Source organism: Camponotus vicinus, unplaced genomic scaffold (assembly GCF_025532165.1).
Source record: "Camponotus vicinus isolate PSW18456_S1 unplaced genomic scaffold, iyCamVici1.0 SCAF_12, whole genome shotgun sequence".
Lineage (NCBI taxonomy): Eukaryota > Metazoa > Arthropoda > Insecta > Hymenoptera > Formicidae > Camponotus > Camponotus vicinus.
This window is the reverse complement of record NW_028141948.1, coordinates 15,694,591-15,722,467: the sequence shown is the minus strand read 5'-3', so window position 1 is coordinate 15,722,467 and position 27,877 is coordinate 15,694,591. Positions and strand designations below refer to the sequence as shown.

At 38.0% G+C, this 27,877-nt stretch overlaps 1 protein-coding gene across 6 annotated transcripts in view; it reads left to right on the top strand.

Moving 5' to 3' along the window:
• The window catches only part of LOC145962978 (tyrosine-protein kinase Dnt), a 114,365-nt gene that overhangs the window by 19,646 nt on the left and 66,842 nt on the right, over nucleotides 1-27,877 (top strand). For 5 of the 6 annotated variants that reach the window (XM_083084518.1, XM_083084517.1, XM_083084515.1 and 2 more), the window contains one exon: nucleotides 16,104-16,231. The exons of the other annotated variant lie outside the window; for it this stretch is intronic. In XM_083084518.1, the coding sequence (XP_082940644.1) occupies nucleotides 16,157-16,231 (75 nt within the window). In that variant the 5' untranslated portion in view covers nucleotides 16,104-16,156. The remainder of the gene's footprint in view (nucleotides 1-16,103; nucleotides 16,232-27,877) is intronic. 6 annotated transcript variants of the gene reach the window in all.

The following is a 27,877-nucleotide window of genomic DNA, read 5'->3' as shown; positions in this document are numbered from 1 at the left end:
ACGATAACGTAAACCGCCATGGTTTATAGCCGTGTACGCATTCACGCATACGCGTGCAGGTCGCCGTAGGAGCGGTCTCTTTAGCCGCGTGTGTTATTGCGAAGCCCTTGATCCGGCGATAATAGATTAATTAATACGCCTTCCCTGTGTAATTAACGGCTTATATACTGTCGCGTTTCCATCTTTCGTAGTTGCGACAAATTGGGAAGGATTAAGGAGAATGAGCACCTCGATGAATGATGAGAGATTTTTACTTTTTTAATTACTCGGTACATAAAGCAGATGTAAATTTATAGCTTCTGTCTTCAAAAAAAGCGGAATAAGTTTTTAAATATTAATTTAATTTTATGTTTCTCATAAGACGATATACGAATAAAAATAAGAATAATATCTCATTATTTTTGATATCATTATTCTTATTATTTATCATATATTAAATACGTGTGTGTATAAATGTATGTATATATTCATTTCTGTGATAAATTATAAAAATCTTTATACATTTTTCCCCACCTATTCATTAAAAAATTTTTTTTTAATATTTAATATAAATAATAAGATTATAAACACGTGATCAATTTCATATTAGATAACATATTACAAGATTTAAAAAAAATGTATAAGTATGCAAAATTATTTTTGGAGAAATAAATAAAAAATATATGTATACAAGACTTCTCTCTTATACATGAATCATTTGATATCGAAAGTAAATCATATAGATATCAGTTAATTTGTTGGCTAGCAAGTATGCAGCTGATTTGCAATCCGATTCATGAGCGCGCGGACCGGTTTACACGGGAAATTGATATGACCGTACAAACGTCGATGTACGCGATATGCGCGCCATTCGCTTCCATATCCACGATTTCGTACATATTTACACGTGTCTCGCTTGCACGCCGGCAGACACGTGTGATTTACGCAAACGCGTGAAGAGATTCGCCGACGAAAATTTATCCTCCGACAGATCATCGATGTATAGCTAAAGTACACATATTACATTTTTGTATACACTTTACATATTGATTTTTTTCTTATGGAAGAGTGGACACAGAACGTGTAGAGAAACAAAATTAATTCTGAAACATTAAATTTCAAGAATGCAAATAGAATATTCGAATTAATTCCAAAGGGAAATATCCTTGCTATAAAAATATTTTTCAGTGTAATATTCAAGATGTATCTAACTTACAGAAAAATACAGAAAATTGCGCATTGAGCGCGCAAATATAATTTTTATTAAACTGCTCGAGGAGGAGACAAATAAATCTAATTTCGAAAAGAGAATATCTTGTTTTTACATTTTTTCTCACATATTAAATAAATAAAAATATGATTGTTTTTCACAATTGTATCTTGTTTTCTATAACGATACGTCTGTTAATTTTTTTCTCGTCGGATGCTTTGAAAGACTTCTATTGATTCGAGAACCCATCGTTTCATGCGTGATGTATGGTACGTGTCAAATACACCGTGCACGCATCACGTACGAAGTGGTCTCATAGGATATTCGTAGGGAGAGCGCAAATAGTATACGTATATAGAAGTGTAGAGGCTGCACGTGTACTCGCTCCGACACTTGCATATTAGTACGTTTCGCCTATACGTCGATATCCGCGCGTGCACAGTTAAACATATTTGTACGTGCACAGCTAGGGTCAAATCCGTTCGTATTAATTGGCAAACATTAAACTCGTTATGTGTATACGAGCCTTGCACATACCACGAGCGATGAAATGTTATTTCAAGTCGGCAAAAATGCATCTGATCAAAAACATCGTGTTTTCGAAATGCTGTGTTTTATCACATGTCACATTTGTTATTTAAATGTAATGAGTAATGTTTTTTAATATTTGTATGTAAACTGTACTTTTATCGAGGGTGCTGTTATAAATTTGCCTATCAAAATTTATATTACAAAAAAAAATACATGTATATATATTTTCGTCGCGAGCGAGTTTATTATGATTTATTTATATATATGTATCACAAATATTTTTTAAATATTTTTATGGCATTTTGATCGTATGTTACTATTTGTTTAAGCGCTTTATAGTATTTTAAAATATTGCGTGTCGGATACGCGATGTATACACCTGAAACAAGAGTATAGTTTGAAAAATAAAAAAAGAAACGCTTTATGCTCTATATACACACGTGTCGTGTATGACGTTAAGCGTTGACATCGTTACACGTACACGTAAATTGGACGTGTATATGTCGATTGATGGAATCGATAATGTTTTAGTGACAAAAAGCGTGTCACTGTCGTGTGTAACCCGTTCCATACATTTGGCGTCATTTAATTCCTTCATTTAATCGCATGACGCGGTACGCGGACGCACTTCGATAGAAACAAAATTTATAAAGCAAAGCGCCAATACACGCGAGTGTACGCGAGCCTACGAAACAAATTTTTCGTTACGTTTGGTATATCGTGGCGTCGCGCCGACAATATTTTCAAGACGTAAACTATCGAATTTATTGCCCGCGCATAATGCACGCGTTCGAGTCGAGCGAAGAAAAAAGTAAAAAAGAAGGTAAAAACAGAAAAAAAAGAGCACGAGAAGGCCTTTCCATCGAAGCGCAAAATGCGCAGAAAATCGTCGGAAAAGCGTTGTCTGCCGTTGCTCTCTGCGGCTGCACATATTGCGAATCTGCACACACCCACACACACCCACACATACACGCACGGTACCTGTCGAAACCTATCATCGTATGAAATCTTCGTGCAGGTGCGATAGCCGTTCTGTCGCGACCAATGGAAATTGCTCGTGATTCCTGAACATTTTTTATATCCCCTTCCCCATCATCGATGGCTCGCTCCCCTCTGCGTTATTCTTTTCGCATATTCCCCGGTCTCCGCGTAGATAATATCGTATCGTTCGCTCCACACTTGTAAATCACACGATATATCGCGATATATCGGTCGGCTTTTTGATGTTTTATTCGAGTGTGATTTAAACTCGCGTTTAAAAATGCTCGAAGAATAAATCTTTACGCGCATATGAGATTTATTCTCTTTGTATCGCATGTATATCACGAAATTTACATAGGATAGCAACATTAAGAAATTAAAGGATAAATGGTAACGATAATAAATGTCATTAGTATTACTGATGAATATATCCGGTAAATCCGGCTCTCGATTTTGAATTTTACGTTATGCGCGAAAACCATTTATCTGTTTCAGTAATTTATTGCGCATTTATGTGTACGTTATTCGTTTATTCTGCATATCGTAACGCGTATGTTGATAAAAACCGCAGGTACTAGAAGAATTAATATCGATTGCATGTCGAATGAATATTCAGCGCGTGATTGGGGCCACATTGTTGCTACGCGTTCACATTCTAATGAGCGTGCATTCCATCGTGATCAATTATCCTAATTGACAATTAGTCGCCAGACATCATGAGATATTAAAAGTGGAAAATGTGCTGTTAAATTAGTGGAGTTAAAATGTGAGAAACAATTTCGTTCTTTATAAATAAACTTAGAAAATATTCATTAAGAAATTTGCAATTATTTAAATTATTTGTAGAAGTATTTTTATTAGAAACTCCCTCTATAAAATGTGTATCTGGATATTAATATTTGTAGATGAAAATTTATGCTGCTCTTTCATATGTTTAATATTGTTTAGCGTATTTTTTCATAGTAAATTAAAGAATACGAAATATATATTGGATGTAAATTGTTTATGTCATTAGAAAGAGCATCAGTATATTCATTAGCTTTGCTTTACGGCAGTTTATCTAAAATCGACAGGCTGAGTTAAACTTTGGATATGTTGATAAGATGCAATTCAGAGTAGAAATAGCTTCGATTCGTAAGCGATATATCTATACAAAGCACGTATTGTCAGAACTTGGGTATTGAAGGGAGAGTTATTCGCGTCGGATTTATGGAGGAGATAGCGGGAGACATCGGCGCATCGTTGCATGCAAGTAGTACGATAAGTGGTGAGGTTGACATTTCAGTAAAAGAAGCGTTTCCTATGAAAATTACATTGTGCAATTTTCATGCAAAAAAGGAAGGAATGAGCTTGCGAAGAAAATTAAATCTCAGAAAAGAGCTTGTGTCAGTAAAATTATAACAAAATCAACAGTATTAATTCTTTTTTAATTTTAAATCTTCAATCAGTAATTTTAGACATTTATCAGTAATTTAGATTTATAGCAAAATGAAGCAGAAAAATGTTTGTATCTCTTGACTATATTTTAAAAATATGTAAAATTAAAAAAAAATAATTACAATTTAAATTAATTTTGTATATCTATTTCTAGTATTATGTGAATGTATTTAATAGATGTATAAAATATTGAGAGACAACATCTCGCGAATATATGTCTATATTATACTTCCAAACGAATAAATATGGTAACAATTCTCTCGTGTATAATACAGCTTCGTTTGAAACTACTTGAATAATTCTGTAGCTCGAGGAAGCATTTATCGTTATTAATATAGTGAGAACATTAGTTCGAGGAGTCAGGTCAGTGCATTGGAGACATTGTCGACATCGATTTTCAGCGTAACGCTGTGTGATTGAAACTTTATAATGCAAACACAGTAGACAACTTGATGCACGGTATTGTACAGTGTTCGTATTAGATATTAAATTGTGGAACACAGATTCATATAATAACAAACTTGTTTAATATTGATATAAAAATAAGAAATAAATTGTAAACATTAAATGATACAATTTATCAAATGATACAATTTTACAAGTTATCGTTATTACTAATGGATGACAATCAGCAGAGAGCGAATGAACGAGTGGATAAAAAAAATCGGGGATAAAGAAAACAAATTTTGTAATTTTATATATCATAAATTATATAATTATTTTATTTAAGATCAAGTTCTCACAACTATAGATTATAGTTTAAGATAAAATTCTATTTTTAATTTTATATGTCATATTCTTCTCTATAGATATTTATTTTCAAAATTAAATGTATTTTCTTTGATACGATTATTTTATTTCCTCAAATAGTCCTTATATTACACGACATATAAAATTACAAATGAATTTTGTCGCTAATTATAGATCTTCTAAGGTCGGCCTTAGATCAACGGTGGTTTTAAAACGAGACAATTCGATTATCGTGAATTCTACGCGACTCGATTTGCGTTTTACAAACGGTGAGATTGACTCGCGAAATTAATATCGCCATGAGATGACGCAAACTTCCATACGATTGCCAGAGCGTTTTTCACTCGACGGTTAAATTAGCATTTTCTGGCAGCGCCGGAACTTCTGCATTTCTTTTTTTGTACAACTCGCTCAACTAGTCTCCGCGGAGAACAAAAATTTTTTTTCATCGGATGTTCCCCCAATTAAAAATTCCGGATAACTGAGCGCGCCTAATTATCGCCCGTACACGAACAGTCGGGCAAAGTTCTTAATCAGCGGCGGTTAATTGAGAAGCTGCGGTAGCGATCGACCGATCTTACGAACAAAACCACTTCTGCGGAAGCTTCAGATACGTATGCGCCGCTGCCTCGCTTTTTTCCTACGCTTCTCCCTGGACTGAGCCCGTTAACTCCTTTATTTTTCATAAGAAAAGCGGGTAAAAAGGGGAGAAGTGAATCGAGAGGATCGAAAATTCTGTTTCTCATAACCTTTGCGAATTGAGAATTTTTTCTTGAAGTCTAAAATTCTTCAATTTCCGATTTATTACAATTTTTATTTTGTATCTTTTGATGAAAATGGAATTGAATTTTCCTTAATAAAATTTGACGCGATCTTATATCTTCTCGCAATTTTTATTATTTAATTTTTAAACATTTGTAGAAATTTCTTAAGATTATTTCTAGTATGAATTATATATATATTATCTTCATATTTTGAAAAATGTATGTTTGAAAACTTTATAAGAGTAACGTATTGAAACTTCAACTCATAGAAACTTTCTATTTTTGATATATTTTTCTTATTTTTAAAAGAAAATAACTCAAATTGATTGAGAAATATACAGATAAAAAAGCAAGTTTAATAAACTTAAATTCACTTTATGTTTCTTTCCGTGCGTGTTTGCCCTCCTCCTTTGATTATGCAAACTCGGAAATAGCTAGCCGATTGTAAAGTAGAACGTTGTGAGGAAAGTAATCAAATTTCAACCCTGCTGAGTCTTGCAATAAATGTGCATTCCGAGGAACGTCACCCAAGACAGGAGGAAGGGCGACGGGAAGAAGGAAAGGGTGGGACATGAAAGGGAAGGACGGAGAGGAAGTACCGTCACTCGAGGGCGATTAACGATCGCTGATAAAACGCCTGATGGTAGGCGAGTTAGAGAGATTGACTGCTTTCGCAATAGCGCCAGGATAGCATTAGCAATCTAGTTTATTAATTTGTTCGCTACTTAGAGGAACACGATAATTAATCGCTGTGTAATCAGATAGTTATAAAACTGATGACGCGAAATCAGATATGAAGTGAAAGATATATATACGTTTTTGAAAATAAATAAAAATTACAGAGGAATTAAATTAAAATTTGTGCGAAAAAATATTACTAGGTCCAAGTAATAATTTGATTAAAGAAAATTGTCCTTTGAAGAATAATTTTTCTTTCTAAATTAATTATGCATTTTAAGAAAGGTATAGGAATATCGCGCGTGAGAGAGCTAATTAATAAAATAACGATTTCTCGATTCTCCTGTGAGGACTGCTATTGCACTATTATAATTTAGCTCAATTAAATGAAGCATTTGTACTAGCATCAAACGTATGTGTTTGCAAAATTTAATCGAACACTTAACGTACGTTCGATTCAATTGATCGCCAGTATTAGGTTCATTAACGAAATGTCGGCGCGTTTATATCTCATCGACGTTACTTCTCTCGTGATAATTGTCGCTAATTACGCTTCGTGTGTTCGCTTTATTTGAGCAAATGTGCCATTATTTCTCTTGTTTCTTGGATCATTATCTGTCTCGTTACATTGATCGTTCTAATGAATCGTAACGTTTCATACCGACGTGTTTTATATCGATCTAGCTGCACGTATCGCGACGTCAGTTTCATTTTGTCAGATTGAAACATGTTAGACCAAATCACATTTCTCGGACAGTTATTAAAGCGAGAGCCGTTGTACCGATGTTTTTTTTCGGATTTCTTCTTTTAAACTTTTTATCTTAGAAGAGAGAAATTTTCCTTCTCTCTACAATTTCTAGCTAAAAGTTAAAATGATAAAAATTGTTATTAATATTTTCAGAATATTATTCATTTAAAATGATAACATTTTTACATGAATAAAAATTGTTTCTTATTTTTGAATAAAATCTGTTACTAAATGGAATGTAGATTGCATCCAACGATGCGTCGATTTTGATTCAAGCTTTTATCAGGGATGTATAGCGTACTGTCAAACAATGACGATCGATGCACGAGCGTCGCTGCAATTGTGCAGTTTATACAGAATGTGCTTTTTTCCAAGAGAAATCTGCGTTGCGAGTAATTCGTGAATAGTCCCTCACTTGGTTTGGTGCTAAAATACTTCCGCGACAAAGAGACGAAGGGAATAAAATGGTCTTTTTCCCCGCGCAGCTGCAGTCTCGATGTAATGAAAGCCCTTGTATCGCGGTGGCTCTTTCGCATTCATCCCTCGGCCGCCATCGCCGCCTCTCTTGCGAGTACAGTTTTTCATGGCGCCAGTCACCTTCCGTTTGTTTATAGCTTCAACTATTTACCGTCGCTGAGGAAACAGGAAGGTTTTATCACTCCGCGATAAATTGTTAAAAGAACGACATGCGAGGGAAATTTCATTTATTCAAAAGGCGCAAATGGTTTCTAAATAATTCAGTTTTATCAAGAGTCGAAAGAGAGAAAATCTTTCTTTATTACTTTACTAATATTAATCTGAGGATTAATTTTTTATCAATATATATGTCTATTCATAGGACTTTTTCATTTTTTGAATTTGTCGAAAAAGAGACAAGAACGGATTCTTTAATGATAGTTTCAAAATTGTAAAAATCTGAAAACAAAAATCATTTTTAAGTCTTTTCTGTCAACTCTTGCCGACGGATTGTTAATATCTACTTTCTGGTTTTACTGAAACTGTAGGGAGCGAATGTAAATGTAATGCAAATTAGTATACAGCTTCACAACAATTGTATAATTTGCAAAATGAGCAAAGCGAGATGATTAGGCGGAGAGGATGTTTGTTGCGCAAAGAAATTTATGACGAGCGAAAGTTAAATCTGCATTAGCTCATCGTCTGTACAGACAAGGTACTTATCCGAAACACGCGAACTTTTCGACCGGGAACGAAATCCAAATATTGCTTATGTATCCTATCAATCGTCCAAATTAACCGCTCGCCGATTCGTCAGTTATCGCTAACCTCCATCGCACTCCGGAAATTAACGAAATTCAATAATTGAGTAACGAGGCAGATCGTGTAATATTCACCTCGTTCTCGTAACGTCGGATCAATATTTAATAAATGTTTCAATCTACCTGAAACAACAAATTTATTGGCTAGAACGATTACCATTCGCTCGAACAAGCGCGCCGGAGGGGCCATGCGCGACTAATTAAAAGCACGGGGGGATAATTGAATATTAAGAATTCTGTCCGACAAAGCGACGAGCGACCAACGGGGCGGGAGACTCAGGCGGGTGACGATTGCAAAAAGGGTGAAGGGAGGGAGGGAGGGAGGGAGGAAAAGGGGAGCAATGGCGAATTTTCGCGGAACGAACGAGTTGCGACTGATTTTAATTAAAGACAAACATCCTGTTCAACTAGACGACGACGCGACGCTCTTTCGCGGCCAACTCCGAGGAACAACCGCCCCGAAAGACTCGTCCGTTTCTTTTTGCTCCTTCGGTTTTGTCTTTCTTCCGCCGCTCCTTGTTTTTCCCGTTTTCTTTCTTTTTTCCTCTTTCCTCTCTCTCTGGTACTTCGTCGTTGATTTTCCGCGGCATTCGCCCTCGGCTCTTTTGCGCCATATCCTCCAACTATCCGACGAAACCTCGGACGAAACGTCGAAAACTATACAAACGAACCGAGCGAAGAGAAAGTCGGCGATAGGACGAAGAAAGGTCCTCGAGAGAAGAGGTTGCTGTTACACGATCGTAGATAAGTTTCAGAGAAAATGTACGAGCAAAGAGATGGAGCCTGGCTTGGTTGAAATTATTTGCAAAAAGTGACGTCAGTTTTCTCAAACGACCCCTGCTTCTTTATTGCAGTCTCCTCTTTACTCGGTCTAATACGAACTATACACATAGATATCCGAAGTAATCATCCAAATAAAATAACAGTTATGCGCTTCTCTCTTGGACTTAAAATAAATAAATATTATTCTCTTTCTCTCTTAAAAGAAAAAGGAAAAAAGTATGTAAGAAGAAAAATATGATGATATGTATGTAAATAAATTTATTAATAAGCATAAAACTTTCTCTAAGAAATCGAAGATAAATGTTTTTTACTTGCAATAAAATGCTTATAAAAACGCTAGGAAGGGTATATTTTTAACACAGAGAAATATATAATAAATTCTTGTATTTTTACTTCAAGACACACGACGCAAGTAACTAGTAATGTTACTTGTACCTTTGAAGCCCTCGTACATCGTTAAGTCTCTCCACAGTGAAACGCAACTCGTATCGTATCGCTTTGCCGGTGAAACAAGGTGGACTCTAATGAATAACGAATGAGCGAGGAAGACCGAGAGCGGAATGGAAAAGTAAAAGATTAGCTGCTGGCGATATTCCTTCCATCGCATCTATCTTCTTTATTGCAAATTCGAGTAGTCGACGTGCGCTTTGCGCGCGCTCCAGGAACAATAAATGACTCCTCCGGAATTCCATCCGGCTCCAACGCACACGCTCGGCTTGCGAAGACGGAGATCGCGATAAATGACTCAGATAGAATGAATCGTGGAGACTGCTCAAGGTCATGCCGAGGTGCCGCATTGCGTTCGGTCGATGCACCAGTATCGATCGCCTCTTTGCGGTTCTTCCAATCATTAGAGTTCAACATTCGCGAGTCGCCTCATAGATAAAAAAAATACAAAATGATTCGACCAATCGGACATGTATGATTTGATGAGAAATATATATATCATACAAAAAATGATTTACTGATAGGTACATTTCTAAGTATCACAATAAATATATCGCCATTTTTTGTATCTGCTAAAATATTATTTGTAAGATGTAGAATTTATAGCAGCAAACTCTCTAATTAATCTCTTGGCAAATTTAAGTTTCATTGCCAAATGTTAATCTGATGCATTGATAAGTTTCCATACTATAATTGGAACGCTCGTGAAAATGAATTTTTCCATGAAAACGATTTTTCTGTGTGAATCAAATTTTATAACAATGATTAACTTTAACATGGATAGGCGCGCGTAAAAACTGTGGACCACGATATGGTGGCAAGGATCACGCACGTTATCGACGAAGAGGTAAACGAGTGGAAACGATGATCGGGGGAAACAAGATCCGAGTGCAGGAGATTAGTTTCCAGGGTATATGTCGACCCAGCACGACTTTTTCCATCTCCGGCGATCCGCGAGACGTTCGAATTTCCGTTGTAGTCGGCCATACGCGCCAAGTTTCCCCATCGGCGGGATGTGTCTCCTATACAGGATGTTGTATCCTTAATGTGTTTACCTTGGCTCCTGACCCTGATCGAACCCGCGTGCGCGTCTTCCCCCATCTATGCGCCTGGAATATCCGCTTAAAGAACATTCATGCTCCTCGTCGCTTAGCCCGATAGCTAGGTGAATACAAATTACATGGTTTAGAAGCAAACGATCCCAAAAGCGTATGTTAAGATGCATTAATTGAGCCTAATAAATTCAACTTGTTGGTTTCGCACAGCAAGAGACAGCGCGTTGGATTAGTTTGCTTTAATTTGAATATTATTCAATTCACGTGCAAATTAAAATTTCGCAGAAAGAGATTATCGCGTGAAAACTTCAAGGAATCAATGTTAATATAAAATACTTATCTCTCTCTCTCTCTCTCTCTCTTTCTCTTATTAATTCGCAAATTTTATTTCATGTTGCAATTTGGAAAGATAACGAGGTAAATAATATTTGGGGGAGTGCGGTTTCTAAAATTTAAACTTTACAAACCGTTTACGTTATTGACAGAGGACATCGCACGAAACGCAGTTACTCACGCGCGTTCATTTCAAATTCAATTTGGCGTCGCATCAGTCTGCGATACAACGTCAATCCCTATGCTAATTCAATTTTCCTACTACGATATATGCTTCTAAAACGAGACTTTCTGCCTCAGAACAACACGTACAGTCAATTTCACATGATACGTCGCTCAACAAGTTTCTAAATATTGTATTTAATTACGAAAAAATTATTCGCAATCAATAGTCAATTACCTATCAATTTATTATTTAATAAAAATTTCCAACGAGATAATTGTTAGAGACGTTTTAATTCTTGCTCAGAGATAATCGAGAGAATAATACAGTAGATGAAATCGCACTCTGTTTTAATGGCCTAAAATAGTCGTTGATCGTTCATATGCCAAACACGATATTCTACTTAACGCCATCAAAGCAGGGAGCCCCGCTCACGTAGACGAGGTTTCATTCCTGAAGAAGCACCCATAACCTATCCTCTTTGTCCCCGTGCTCTTTTCCAGAGAACCATCTCCCACGGGATAAGACAGGAGAGCTGGCCACCCTTCTTCCTAAATTCTTCCTTCCGTACCGTCTCGACGGCAAATTGATAGATCGCCCTATGACCCGCCGTGATCTCGCGCGAGTGCTTGTGGGAGATATGTCAGGAGATTTGATGGATTTGACCGCGATTTTATCATATGAAAGGGACACAGACTATGTAATAAAAGATAAAATGAGTGATATTTATACATGTGCTCGCATGTACGCGTGTCATATCATTCAGATTCGTCTCGTGGAATTTCCATGCTTTGGAAAATAGGAAATTTTTATATGCAAGTACTTTTTGAAGACTCGAGATGTAAAAGACTGCCGAACGATTGCCGTGTAACATGACAGTTTTATGAATATATGTAAGATTAAAATTGGAGGAGCTTTTTAAATAAAAGTAAAAGTATAAGAGTAAGATTTTATTTCTCAACTAACTTTTATGTATAAATGATTGATATATATAATGGAACTTTATTCACAACTTTATTAATAAAAGTTAAGAAGTAAGAAAATACAAAGTTGTATTCTGCACATTTTTTATTTCCACCAAAATAAAAATATAAGTTTGTCAAAATTTTTAATAAAATATTTATTTGTCAAGAGAAGAAATACACATCATAATATTACTTTTTTCCAAACACTCGCGGGTATACGTATAATAAAGTTATTCTATATTATATAAATAAATATAGGGTGTTTAATTATAATTAACAGAGTCAAATATGTTTTAAATTACATTTTTTCTTTTATTACTTTATAATTTCACATTTTATGATTTCATATTTTATATTTTATGTTATAAAATGTCAGTAATATTATGATATGTATTTTAAATTAAAAATAAGTTAGAAAACTATTAACTTTTCATGATTCAATATCGATCATATATGTAGAATTTAGAAAAATTAATATTCATAAAAGAAAAATCGTATAATCCTAGTTATAAAAAGAACATCATCTTGACACACTTTTGAAACCAAAAATTAAAATACAAAAATATAACAAAAAGATTTAATTTAATTTCCAAGATACTTGACTCTATTGATAACAATTGGATTCTGTACGATTATTTTATGGATGCCATCAGATTCACGAAACCATATCGTGGGATGTGGTATAATTACACGTTTGCTTGCACCGCTAACTTTTGGCCGTCTCGAACTTTTCGCCGAAGATCCTGAGCGTCGTGAAACGGAACTTACGGAACGATCGCAGAGTCGTCTGCGTAGTATCCACGTAATCTCGACAACGTAATGCAATGGTCTGCCCAGGTCTGCCATAGTCGCGCGGCGCAACCTAATTATGTCCATTTGTTGTCCCACTCGAAACCCTCGGGCGATATCGCGAGGAACTTAATCCACCCGAGTTAGTTGCTTGCGCGTGTCCGTTCCTCGTGGGATCGGCTAAGATTTATCTTCTTGAAATATTTTCTACCCCTGGCTTTCCGACACGCGGTAGAGTTTCGTGTTTCAGAACCTCCTTCACGACGCGTGGGAGGGAGAGCGAGACCGTACACACTCTCCACCTTCCTCTCGCTTCTTCAGCCATATTCGAAGTCATTCCCATTTTACGTGTGCGGCATTCCCGCGGGATAGTTGCGACTGATAAACTGGCGTACAAATATCCCCGACTTTGCATCCCGGTTATTTCGCGACGCGGTGGATAGATAATAAAGATTCGCGATTTTCCGGTTGTTTGTTCTCGCTCGGTTATTTGCGAGCAAGCGATTTAATTGACCGGAATCGAAAGCTAATTGCTCGCTGACGTTTGCAATAAAGAGTTTTCCTGTTAGGAGGTAATTTGTTTTATTTTTACGATGGGTTGGGTGCGAATTTTGATGTCGCCGAGTGAACTAATTGTGAGCTCGCTTCGAAATTTCGCATTAATGCAATGGAATTATCATCTACTTGACACTTTTACGTTAGTTTAATGTGAAAATTCGATAGTGTCACTCTTATTTTTAGTATAACTTGATTACGTAAACGATAAACAATTTTATTATCTTATAGAAAGTTAGGAAGGATTTTTCGGAATAGAATAATGAAATATAAAATTTCTTTTTTCAAGGAAGAAAATATACATACGGACACGCAACAGGATTTACGCGTTACACGCGTAACGTAATATCACTAGGCAGCAATATTATGCGATGAATTTCGGTACATCTTGAAGTGCAAGTGGTAATGCGTTTACTTAGTCAGACACGATTCTCCACTTTAGCCGGGATTAACGCCTGATAATAAAATGGAGTACAGAGGGATTAATTCGATTTCGCGGATGCTTCGCTTAATACACGGCCGACTGTCATTATCAGTTTCTCTGCCGAGTGTTAGTCTTCCGTTCGTAAGACCCGGGGCACGGAGTAGAAAGTTACTTAATCTTCTTACTACGCTTACCCTCGACTCCCTGCTCGATGCCACCTTAAACTTCAACTACTAGCATTTCAATGTATACGTATATTCACGAAACGCTAAGCTCTCGCTAAACCGTATCACAAGCGTTCGCGTCTCGCTTCGACGCCTAGTTCGTGGAAATACAGTTTGTACAACCCATTACGACTTTTGAAGTTTCCAATTTTATTGTTAATCTATTTTGCAACCGATATAGATAATATACATCTGTGTATGTGAATAAATAGTATAGATATATCTATTTAAAAAACAAATCTTGTGATTCTAGACAAATATTTTTATTTTTAACGATTTTCAGAATATCATTAAAATAATATTTTATTCTTATATTTTTTTGCGCTCCTTATATTAAGGGAAATATAAAATATTTAATATATTTCTCTTCCTCCTTCTAAAAATGAGAATTATAAATATATATAACAATCGCAAGCAAGATACTAAACGTTATGGGGTCCTTTGACCATTAAAGAACCAAAGCACAAAAGCAGTAGAACTCGATACAGAGTCAGACAATCTTTCCCATTTGCTACTGTAGTTAGAACTTTGACTTCGACATGCAATCTGCTATGGATATCTGAAACAATAATGCGTATAAAACAATAAAAATATTTCTCGACCAAACATGATATTAGTGAAAATTTACAAATATAAAGAAAAATAATTGCTGAGAAGGAATGCTAATTACAACTGTAAACTAAAACGCGAGCGTTTAACTCGAAAAACATGTTAAGAGCGAATAACACGATTTACGAGGAGGCAGAAAACTTTTCGGTTTTCAACACTATTAATTTCTACCAAGTCACGTGCGCTGTTCTCGCTTGCTCACAACACACTCTCTACGATATAGAGATTTATAGAACATCCTTTCCACTTTCCTCTTTTGCTTCTTTCTTTTTCCATTTGCTTTCTTGTACTACATTTTATGCGCTTTTCCTCTACCGAGATTGTGCAGCACTCCGGATCTGAATATCTCGCTTCTTTAAAGGAATCTTATCTCGACGCACACGCGACGCATGGTTTGCACGACGTCGAATATGACGTACGTCTGATAGAGCTTGTTCGCGAGCGTGATATCGAATTGCGTAGTCATACGTGAAGGCAGACGGATGACGCATCCGATCGCCGAGAAAATTCAGATCCCTGTGTATTTATTCGACGTAGGAGATTTTTCGGGAGAGAGGAGAAGGAAGATGGGGACGCGACTGTACGTGCGAGTGCTCGGGAGGAATTTTCAGATCATGATCCGCACTGAGAAAGAGGCGAGGAGAATGGAGAGAGAGGATGGATATAACTGGCATCGACGGGAATCTGTATTATAAATCCGTTCCTAGAATTCTCGTGGTTATTCCTTGGTAGACATCGTCGAGATATGATTTCACGTGTAGAAAATATATGCCGACAATAATCGTCGCATTAGCTCTCATTCCTCACCTGTCACGCGTCTTGACGTTTGCTTGCGACTGACATTTCCCTTCTTGTTCGCTTTTCTCTTAATTTTTCAATTAATATTTCTACTAAATTATATAATTATAATATATAGTTATTATAAATTTAATAATTATAAATTATTAATTATAAATTATATAATTATAATATATAATATATAAATATATATAGTAATAATAATAATAATAAAATGAACATTGCGTTCTCTTCAGTGGCAAAAATGTATGTAAGGAAAAATGTTTGCGAAAATAAAAAATATATGAAAGATCGCATTAGGATTGTATCGAAAGTATAACGATGATTCTGAAGTGCGCGATTCGCGTGCTGCCGAACGGCGAAATTATTCCGTTTCTGAAATTTTCATACGAAAACGTATTCCGTACGATATTTCATGCAAAGAAGACGCGACTGTGGTCAATGTCCTCAACTTATAACGAGAAGGGCGATTGCACGTGCCGTAGTCTGCGATCGGTCGATTCATCGGGGGTTGGCGAAGGGAAACTTTGCCGGCGACGGCACGGTACAGCTTTTTCATAATTGATCGCCCAATCGATACACTCGTCGCTATTCTGCTTTCAGGACTCGAGGCCGAGTTGTACTACGTGCGGGAGGGGGTGGTCAACACGTACGCGATGAATTTCGTCGTTCCTGTGCCGGCCAACATAGCGGACCTAGAATTTTCATGGCAGAGTCTCGTAGGACACCCGGTATGTATATTCACGAAAGAAGAACCATCTCTAAGCGAGACTCTCGAAAACGTTCGAGCTTACAAATTACGACTTTAACATCGGTTTAATATTTATTTATTTCGTCCTTGTTTGATATTTTTGCTCGAGATAAAAAAGCGCTCGTTCTTTTAATTTACGTGCATGACATCGTGCGATACTATTACGCGTACAAAAAGAACCTAACCGCTCCTTTCCGGATACGATACTTTTCCGTCATCCAGGCGGAGTCTTTTCCAAGACCTCTCTTACGTCTTGGGTTACAAAAGAAATCACGATACTCGGATGCATATCCGCGTCGCCGAGGGAAACGTTGAAACGGATCTCCCCCGTGTACTCGGAGAGCAAAACGTTTCCGCCGGCCATTAACGAGACGCAACAATGCGGAACAAAGTAAACACGTGACCCGGCCAGAACGGTAACACACGGGATATCCTCGTTTATGTTTTGCCGCGGGACGGGTGGCCCGTCACGGTGGTTTACCGGGGTTGCTCGCGGAGGGTTAAGAGGGGCTCGTCGGGGCGAGGTACACGACGGTACAGGGCTGTATCAATACTCTATCAATATGAAATACAAATAGATGGCGTGGGCGTGAAAGAGACGGAGCGAGCGAGTGTGGTTCGGTTTTGCGCTCCCTTCGGTCACCAAGGAAACCGAACGCGCCCTCGAAACCCCTCGCGACGAGATGTAGGACGCGGAAAAACGTGAAAAGTCGCCGCGCTCTCCCTCGATTGGGATGTTAAACGACAAGAGGAAACCTCCATTCCGCAACTACCGCTGCGTATCTAATTGATCGTAACTGCTTTAATAATCCTTGTCGATTGATTTGGATTTATTATCACATTATTGATTATTTTGTTTACAAATATTGAGCAGAGATGTAAAGTATCATTGCCGTGCAATAATCGTTTCTTAAAACATGGAGATTTTTAAACATTTCTGGAAATTCGTGTCGAGGAACAGACCGGTAGCACATTAACATCTATTTTTCATAAGTCTGCTCGAGACCATGTTTTCAAGCATTTTGAATATTTTCTTAGGCAAATAGTTATGCAACAAGCGGTGGATACATTTCAAGTGTGCAGAATATTGAAAATAGTCACTTAAATATTTCGTTTCGTTTAAAATATTATTTAAAATTTTTTTTCGTAGAAATGACAGACACGAGAATATAAATGGAGAAAATATTAAAGTTAAAATTAGAATTTTCAAAGATAATAAAAGAATAATTAGAAATTTTTACTTGATATATCTGAAGTTATTGAAATCACATTGTGATTATTTCATCTTTTTCATATTATTTCAAATATTATATTAAATGTAAAGAAAATTAATTAGAAAAATAATAGAGCTAATATTTATTTTGAAATATTAATTTAATAAAAAAATCATTAATACTGAATGAAACATGGAACAAACACGAATTTAAGAGATGTATAAGAGATAATTAAATAGAGAAAATACGTATATGAACAATTCGTAAAAATACAACTGTATTCAAATATTTTACTACTCATATAATGAGAGAAATAATTATGTAAATTGATTAATTGAAATCTCTGAAGAGAAATATTCGTTTATTTGAAATATTTATTCATAAAATTAAACTAAATATTACAAATAGGATTTTAATTAATATGTAGGTATAAATTATTATTTTACGTTAATCATTTATAAGCCAATAGGTATAAAATAACTTACGTAAATATTTATATATCTTTTATTTTAAATATTATCTTCTACCGAGACTTCTCTCTACCAAGTAACTCAATAGAATTATTATAAGATTAATATATAAATAGGAATAAGGGTTATATATATATATATATATATATATATAAAAGAGCTTCTATATCGAGCGCCTATATCGATTTGTTTCCGGTTAATTGATTGTAAAGTTGTCTTTCGACGACGTAGACGACGTAAGTCTTTCTTGTCATCCATGTGTCGTATCGCGGTTTCATTGAATCTCGAGATTTTCAGGACGAGCGTCCGTAAAAGGCCGATATGTCCGCGCCACGAATCCTGGATCTGGACGCGACGACCACGTCGCGATCGTTGAAAAGACGTTCCTCTACTACTTCGCAGATGTATAACGTATACTCCCGGCACCATTACGGGGTAGGCGCTTTATTGTGGTTGCGGGAATAACACAACGATCCACCTTATCCCGCGGAGAGTGTTTCCCAGTCCCTTCGCTCCCGTTATCTCGGTGGACTTATCCATAGGTTCGTTAACCGCGCAAAATCGCACCATTTCCGTGATCACGGACCCGTCGTTTCGCCTTATCTCTCGCTCACTTTCGATCCGATGGAAGTCTCGCTTCTAGAAAACGGCCGTAGCCGGCACAAAAGAATGGAAGAACAACGTGCGCACGAGATGAGAATACACACAGAAATTGGTCGCTTAATTTCGTGCAGATACCACGGATTTTTATAGCTTTGCTTGCATCGCAGAATTTTTGAGCGCGAATGTTTAATTAATTTTTAATTATTTTGCTGAGAATCAAAATGATAAATTAAAATAAAACGTCAAGCTATTTCGTAAAGTGTGTCTTAAAAATCAATTTTGAGAAAGACAGAATTTCTTGTATTTTATTATATTTATATTTAAATATTATTTTTTTACTGTTTCTGGGAATATTATTTTGAAATCAAATATCTTTTCAAGTATTTAAATTCGTTGGAAAAAATTTGAAAATTTAGAAGTAGAGTTGTATAAATGATATATATGAAATATTTTTATATTTGAAATTCTTTGTTTCTCTTGTCGCCCCTGTTAAAAATATTTCAAATACATTTGAGATATAACGCCTCATAGTACATTCAGCAGCAACTCGATTAAGCATAGCTTTATGCGGCTTTATCAGTCCATCGAGAGCAAGAACTTTTCCTCTATCATGGGAATGCTACACGTCCTCGTACACGTCCTTCGTGATTCACCAGAATGTCGCATGCTGTGATCAGACGAAAGGATCTCCCGTCAGATATCATGTAGGTTCCAACTAATCCGGTCATCTGAACCGGCGGATTCGATCGATGAGTCATGACACTTAGTTCTTTATTCGATGGCTTCATCTATTGAATTGCTCCCCACGAACGAATCGATCGCGACTAAAGGCCCTCGTGTATATAATTTCTCTGGTATTTGAATCGCGAAATGTCGACGGAATCGCGTCGTCGACCTCGTTGTTGACGGCACGAACAGGAAGGAACGCTATTTTTCACTTTTAAGGTGTTTCATCTTAAGAGATTGCCCTCGGAAGACGCGAAGACCGCGACAGTGAAAAATGGAACGAAGCGAGGACATTGGAGGGAAAAAAGAGATCGCAAAGTAACACGGAAGGCGGAAGCAACCTCGAGCGATAGCACCCTCGATTAGGTTCTCGATTCGCGTGATGGCGAATCGGAGAACATTACGCGTTTATTTCTCCCCACACCCACACCCACACCGTCCTTCGGTCTTCCTCTGTTCTCGATTCGTCGCCTGCAGCGAGATACGAGTTATTGGTCGTTCTGGGCAAGGATATAGACTGAAACGAAGTTTCTCATGGCGTGGGATGGCGTGGAACGCCGAATCGGGAATGATTTGTGAATCATCCACTTGTTAGGCGAAAGTTGCTCGCTACTTTTTCCCTCCGACTCACGAACCGATGTGGGGGAGGGGGAGGGAGGCTTGTGAAAAACGTGGAAGGGTGTCGCAGTCTAGCGACGTCGCGTTCTTCTCCTTCTCTCTCTCCGTTCGCTTTCAAACCCTTTTGAAACTCCTCTCCTTTTCCCCCACGAACCCGCTCTTTCTCTTTTTTCCGTGCATTCCATGTTATTCTCTCCCGCGTTCTCACTTCGCTTATACGTTTTCCTCCTTTTCCATTTCCGCGTACCATGTTTTCTTCCGTGTCGTGTTTTTCCTCTATCCTTTTTTTCCTTCGTTTTCTCTGCCACCTATTTTTCCTTCGCTTTACCTCCTTTCCACCCACACCCTCGTCCCATCTCGCTTCGAGATCGGGTTGGGGTGGATATAGGGTCGATCTGCGTCCTCCCCAGGGCGACAATTACTTGTAATACCGTTGGTCTCTCGGGGCCGATGGGAACTCGACGGGGCGTACTTTCCCCGTAAGGAAAAAAAGATATTACTGTAACCCACACATCGAGTCCGGCGCCGCCTCCCTTACGGAAACAGTCACGATCTGTCGTTCTTGTCTTATCGTGGCTGACATGTTTGATGAACTGTCAGGGGCTGCTGTTCAATTAGATGTGCGTATGTCCTGTGAAGGTGTATTTATGTAATTGGACCGCAGTAATTGTACACGTACTTTGAATTTGACGAAGAAATTATTGCAAAAGTTATTGCATTTTCTCAAACAAATCATCATTGATGATTTCTCGTGTATAATATAAACTTTTTTTTAATTTATTTGGTAATTTAACTAAATTAAAAAAAGGTTTACTTGAAACTTATCGAAAAATGATATAGACTTTTAAGGTCTTAGTTTCAATCTTTCGCTGAAATATTTTCTCACAAAGAATAGATTCACAAACGTATCCCTTAACCACCGACAATGAATTGGCGATGCGCTCAGCCGGCATTTGCTTCGTCGAATGATCCGTATCCGCTAATTCCATCGAATTCCGGCCACTTCCGTTAATTAATGAGATCGAAGCCGCGGCTCATTCATCACCGGCGATCGCGCACCGGTCCGAATCGGACCGCCTCGATACACGGTGTAAACGACGCGCTCTTCGCGACGATGACGGCAATTTCGAATTAATTGCAAATTCACTGAGATCACGCTGGGTGACGCGGAGGTGATTAATGTCCCCGCGGTAATCCGGGGACCGGCTTCCCGCCCCTCCTCCCTCCCACGATCCGTCCGTCTCGTCCCGTTCTTCCGGCCATCGCGGCGCTTACGTATGGTAAGTGCTGTGGGATAACAGCCTCGTGTTTCGGATAACAGGGAATATCACCCACGGGGACACCCGACACCAACCCGCCGCCGTCGTCGTGGCGGGCCGTGACAAACGCACTCACCGCGGATTATACGACATAATCGCTGGAAACCCGAGCGGCCCGACGAACACGCGGTAATTTTCCTGAAATATTCACGGAAGATTTCAGTGTCGAAGGACGTTCACGCTCGTCGCTATGTAACGGGAGACAATGACGGAGGGGTGATTGTGCCGGATTTAACGACGGTAGATTACACCGTGTTATCATACCGCGTGTGGTGATTTCAGTAGACATCGGGGGCGGCTGCTTGTTTATAAGTCAGAGCCAACGTTCCCACGAGTATCAGAATTTAATATTATATTACTCTTCTGTTTCCTGCAAAAAAGTATCTCGATTTAATCGAGAAAATTAAATACATCTTCTTCAGATACACTTAATTTAATATAATTGAAAAGAAAACTTTGTAATATTAATTATATTGATTTCGACACTGCAAGAATCCTATTTTATATTGTATATCAACTAGGTTTTTTTTCTTAAATTAGTTTCTAATTTTCATATAAAACGAAATAATAAAAATTTTTATTTGGATGTGTCAAAGTGTGATGCGCGATTTTTGATCTCTCGCGTTAGTGCTTGTTGTTTTCATGATGCGAAAAATTGATGTTGACGGAGTATCTTTTTTGTTGAATGCAGAAACTTTGTTGGAGAAATATCCATAATATAAAATATTCAAAAAGGAATTCCATATGGCGCGATCGTACCCTGTAATGCTTCGCAACGTCGAAGCGAGAGAACGATGTAGACCGTTTATTGCCCTCTGGGATTACTCAAGAGCCGATAAAAAATTTACCGTTATTCTCCGGATCTTCGTTAAAACGCGTAAATGCACCCAACAGAGCACGCTGATCCTTACAAAATCCAGTATTAAAGCAGACATATATTCATCTGCATAATATTACATTATAATATTATAATCTCATCGTAATCTCACGCGAGTATTTCTATTTGTCTAAATATTACACGTTTAAAATATATTATATAATAACATATATTTTGACGCATAATTAGATACGTTGCGCGACTTATGGCAGAAGAACAATTTTTTCACTTGGATAAAATCCTATAATTGCATATATGAGTTACACATATTTGAATGATCGCGTAAATTGTATTCGAAATTAAATAAGACAAGTTTCCCGTTAGCATTTGTGTTACATTATTCATTGCGTTTCTACGAGGAGAAAGGAGAATAATTTTTATTGCGACCCGAGATGCTTTCCATAAGGTCGCTCGATCGATAGAAAGTTAATTGATTCACATTCGCGAACTTACGAATAATAGCGCGTTACTCAAGTATTACTCGTAGTTAACATTCCACGTCGTCCTGTGAAGTGCACATTGTGTCGATTTAGTAAATCGTTCCGAAGTTCAACTGAACTTTTCGAAACGAAAGGAGCGGAGTTTCGAAACTCTCGAATGTCCGCGAACAAGACGTTAAGGCCCGAACGTGGGCCGCGTTTAAACTGGAAATTTTGTATATACTGCATAATACGACCTTATTATGTTAAGGTATACGACAGACCTGCGACGAGGGCTCCGCGGGGGGTGAATGCATAATACAGTGCTGTACCCAGAAATACTTGCTCGATAGCGTAAGTGGAGATTCGACTCTGTATCCTGGAGGAAGAAAGCAGAAGGAAGGAGGGAGGGATGTATAGGAGTAGTCGTGGCCGTTTCGATACTCCAGTCGCGATATCGATATTCAAGATTCGATAACGTTCATATTTTCTCGACAACGACGGCTATCCGATATTATTGTTGCAATAGGAAATAATAAAAATGTCGCTGTGAATATATCCCGCTTGCATTCGAGCTTGCATGAGCTTGCGGCAAGAGAATCGGAGCAATTGATAAGCGATTGTTTAAAGCATCCTATATTTTTGTGCGTATATACGTGAGTGGCTTATATATTCATACCTAAGTACACAACAGAAAAATTGTATCGCAATAAGTGAATTATTTATCTGCGACTCCTTGGATATTAAGATAAAAGATATCGAATGTCGTACATGTTTTATTAAAGCACTTAGCGAATAAGCACGGAAAATAGCGTGCATTTTTTTCAAGATGCTTATAAATTACGTCATTTTAATAACTGAAAGCTCGTGCGTATTTTCCACGTATAGATAATCTCTCTGTCCCCCCGACGTCATGTAAACAGCATGCTCAGGATCTCGCGTTCATCGGGAGAAAGAGTTCCATTAGCGCATTGCAGAGAGCAAATCAGAAGGTACGCCAAATGACGCGTATATGTATTAATTTTCAGCCCTGCGCCTGGCGACACCGTAACGGCTTTCATCGTCAGATATACATGGCGTTGACGTTTTAATAATTTCATTCCCCGCGTCAAGAGCCCCATTTCCCTGGCGCCATCGCGAGACATTTTCCGCGAGAGGATCGAATCCGTCCCCTTTCTCTTGGCTGCTGGGTAGATTCAATTCCAACTTGCAGAATTGCATGCGCCGCGACGCGACGCGATGCGACGCGCGGCAATGTAATTCCGCGCGATTCTTCGGGAAACTCGTTAATTCCTGCGAGAATAAGACTTTTCAATGACGGTGGAGTGCGCGGAACGCGACGTACGGAAAGTTCGTTATGGGGAGAGCGAATGCGCGGGGGATGGTGGATAGATAAATAGGGTGAAGCGATCGGCGAGGGAGGGAAAGAGAAAATCACGCGTCCTCGAAGCGCTTCGGATGCCGCTCGTCTCTCGAGAGTCTGGCTATTGGAGCAATTTCGAATTAAAGTTTCGGCTCATTAGAATTATGGATCGCGCGACGCGAGTGGGGGTGCCACCCGACACGTGATTATGAACAGTAGCATGTCGTTCGTGTTTGGGATTTCGTTTGACGCGTTACTCAAATTTCAATTTAAACATTTGCGTTTATACAGGGTGTTTCTAAAGTCTACAAAAATATAATGTGTTCAATCGGTCTGCTTAAATTTTTATAAGCATGTACGTGAATTGTAATAATGGATACATCATCATGTCAGCGAGGAACAATTTTTTAAAAATACTTCGTTTCACCAAAATTTTATTTTTTTAAATTATTATAATAATTATTATAAATTATTATTATAAATAATATATTATTATAATTTATTTTAAATTTTATTATTTTTGATATTCAGTTCAGAAACACCTGTATAACGTGCAAAATTCGAGTTTAAACACTCGTTTTTGATTTTCTTGATTTTTCATCTTTTTGTCGATTAAACACTTATTGATCGAAATATACGAAACACAATCGCCCCGAGAGAATTTAGCACATAAATCATCGTTATCGCTTCAACGACGCTTCGTTTATCGACAAAAGACCCGCTACGTTGTTCGCCGTCGACGTGAAGCACGCCGCCAATTTAAACGCGAGAGCTCCGTCGAACGAAAACACGATAACGGCGATGTCCATCCTCGTGTCGAACCGCGCTGGTGGGAACCTATTGTCGTTATTCTCCTCGTGCCTCGTCTCCCTCGTGAATTTGTTCTACTCGACGGTGCCGTGGATCTCCTACGGTAAAAGTTGCCTATAGAAAACTCCCGGATTCCGTCATTAATTTTCCCGCGTGCGGGGGGGGGGGGTAAGAGGGAGGAGAAGGAGAAGGGGGTGGCGGAGGCGGCTGAGCCATAGTGAAGATAGTAGCGTCGGTGCCTCTGGCATTGAGCGATCATCTCATCTACTCGGAGAAAGTTAGATGAGGAAATTTGTCCTTGCGATAGGTTCACTCATAGTTCACAAACTTCGCTGGAAGGCCATGCTAGGCTATATCGGCCGCGCGTGCGCGTGTGTAGGTCCCCGTATCCGTACGCGAATGCATCCGGTATATGCGTGGGAAGTCTTCGTTACTGTGGCGACACCCGTTACACCCGTCGAATCTATTCCCCTCTCCCCCCCCCCTCTCCGTCGTAGGCAGCCATGGAGATTCTGGTGGAGAGTGACTACCCGAGAAAAGGAATCGACTAAACCCCTTGAGAATTAATATCTCGGTGGGGAGCAAACGACCTAAGTGCTTCAATAATCGTTGGAGCGGTTAAGAGGGTAAGAGATAAAATCATCCCCGTTCATGGATATACAGTCGTTCGCAATAACGACTACATCGTTATATTTTTTTGTCATTTTATTCTTACAGAATACATAAAACTGTATATTATTAATTTCCGTTATTCGTTTATATCCATAATTTGTTCAGAGAAGGAGTATATAATATGGAGTAGCGGGGGAGGAAGAGGAGAGGGAAATAAGGATCTTTTAATGCTCCATTATATACTTTTACTAAAAAAAGAATCTTATACAAATCATTACAATCATATCTACTCAGGGCATTGTTAAGGTATCAATTTATCTCTTTCTTTCCGCGCCGTCAATTTTATCCTTCAAAATAAAGTAAAATATATAGGAGACACAATATACAGAGTACGTGTCACGATAAGGACGAGGTATGAGAGCTCGCTTGAAGACGCCTCCTGCTTTATAGGAAACTTGGGATCAAGCGCTCGTTTATCAAACCGAGAATTACGGACATCTGTCCGCTTTGGAACCGCGCCAAATTGAGCGAGCGTCCGCCTTCCATCGGCGAGTACTTGAGAATCGATGGAACATTACGTCCATACCTGTCTCTGCCTTTGTTTGATTAACGACGATTAAAACTGTGAGGGATCCTTCACATTTAACGCGATTCAAAACGGCTAGGCTGATCTCAAGTGTTCTACCCTTGATTTACAAGTAACGAGCTTCTTGCTTGAAATAATTTAAATAAACATGATTTATCATTTTTAAATTGAATAACATTAAAGAGGACGGGATACTTGTTTGATGTCCCGAATACTTGTCATATTTTATGTTGCATGCGTATATAGAGTTTTATATAGAGATGCATGTCGCGTAACACAATTAAAAAAAAATGATTTTCTCTTTTTTCCGTGTAAAAAGATAAACAAAATATATATTATAAAATTTATTAGAATGCAAGATTTCATTAAAAAAAAAATTCTTTTTGACTTTTTTTTCATAACGAGTCATCTCTATTTGTACTATGATTCTCAACATATTCTATATATATATATGCACACGAAAAATTATTTTAAATATTTAAATATTTAAATATTTATACATATTTAAAACAAAGATGATAAAGCATATTAAATAAATATATTAATTAAAAAAAAAGTAATTTTTAGATAAAATGCATATTTTAATGCATTATTTAATTTCCTTGCTTAATACAATTTTCCAAACGAGTGTCAATAAACGAGTAGCGTAAAGAATGCATATTCGTATAAAAATAATAAACGAATTATTGTGCAAAATTTCCGCAATAAAGTATTCCCGCAAGAGCGTTTCCGAAATGAACAAGTTATTACGACGAACGAACGTGTAAATTCGATATGAAAATTTGATTCAAAGTGGACAATGTGTGAGAGCGTTTGCGCGCTCACTTGATCCCACCAGGGATGTCCCTTGACGGGCCGGTATCTCATAGCCGGCATATCCTCGCAGGTAACATAAATGTAATTATAGTTAGGTCTGCGGAGGCCAAGGATCTAATTACACGGTCGTCCAGATTCCGGAACTCAATGATGCGAGTCCATCGAGGCGTAAGCGCGTACGGAAGGACGCGACTTAAGCGAAGAGAGGACAGCGGAGGGTGGCCGGTAGACGAGCGTGTAAGGCAGGAGGTCGGGATCAGAGGCTCGTTTATCAACCTCGGGATTCCAGACGTCTGTCCTGTGTCCCACGGGATGAATTTATCGGTTTTATAATTAAGCGTGGCTCTCTGGCAATACTCTGCAGCGAGTGTAACTCTCGCACGGTAATTTATATATCTCTCCGCGACGAGAGAACTCTCGAAATACGCGCGCGGGGCCTGCGTCTGTGCTTCGTTAACTTAAATTTTCTCCCATTTCCTCCCGCATCTCTCCTCTGATATCATCTCTTTTGTCTTTTGCTACGTGTTTCGCACGTAAATATTTTTCGGCCCTTCTGGACGAAACGGAGGATAACGAACGAAACGAGATAGCGAAAAGTTTGCCGGTTTGCGCGCTAAGAATTTAATCTGATCCCGCTCTCACGCTGCAACGCGCTTAAATGCTTTATAATGCTCAAATAGACAATTGAATCGTTTTGATAAGGGAAACAACGTCTATGAATAATACAACACTCAGCCAACGATTAACGATTAAATTCTGATTTAGAACAAGCACGTTTTTATTTGGTGTATTTCTAATAAATGAATGTGGGAATACAAAATTTTTTAAAACCTCACGTTTTGAACTTTAAAGCGGAGAAATACACAATTGCTCTGATATGTATTAAAATAATCTAATTGTTAGATGACCGGATACATATTTAAGTGCTGTTATAAATGCATGATGAGGGAAACACGTACAATGGGATTTGCTTTGCGTATAAAGGTGTCGAGTTTCGACAACGTGCAACTTTGTTAATTAAAAACGGGCAAATGAAAGATGAAGTAGTTACAGGTGAGATTAGGTACTTCGATGAGTAATCTTGCTGTCGTTTGCTAGTACTTTCTTCGCCTATGGAATGGGTAATGGAAGTTTGATTTTGTCGCGAGATGAAGCTACGGCATCTCGTTAGCGAGTCCTCTTTCTCTCTCTCT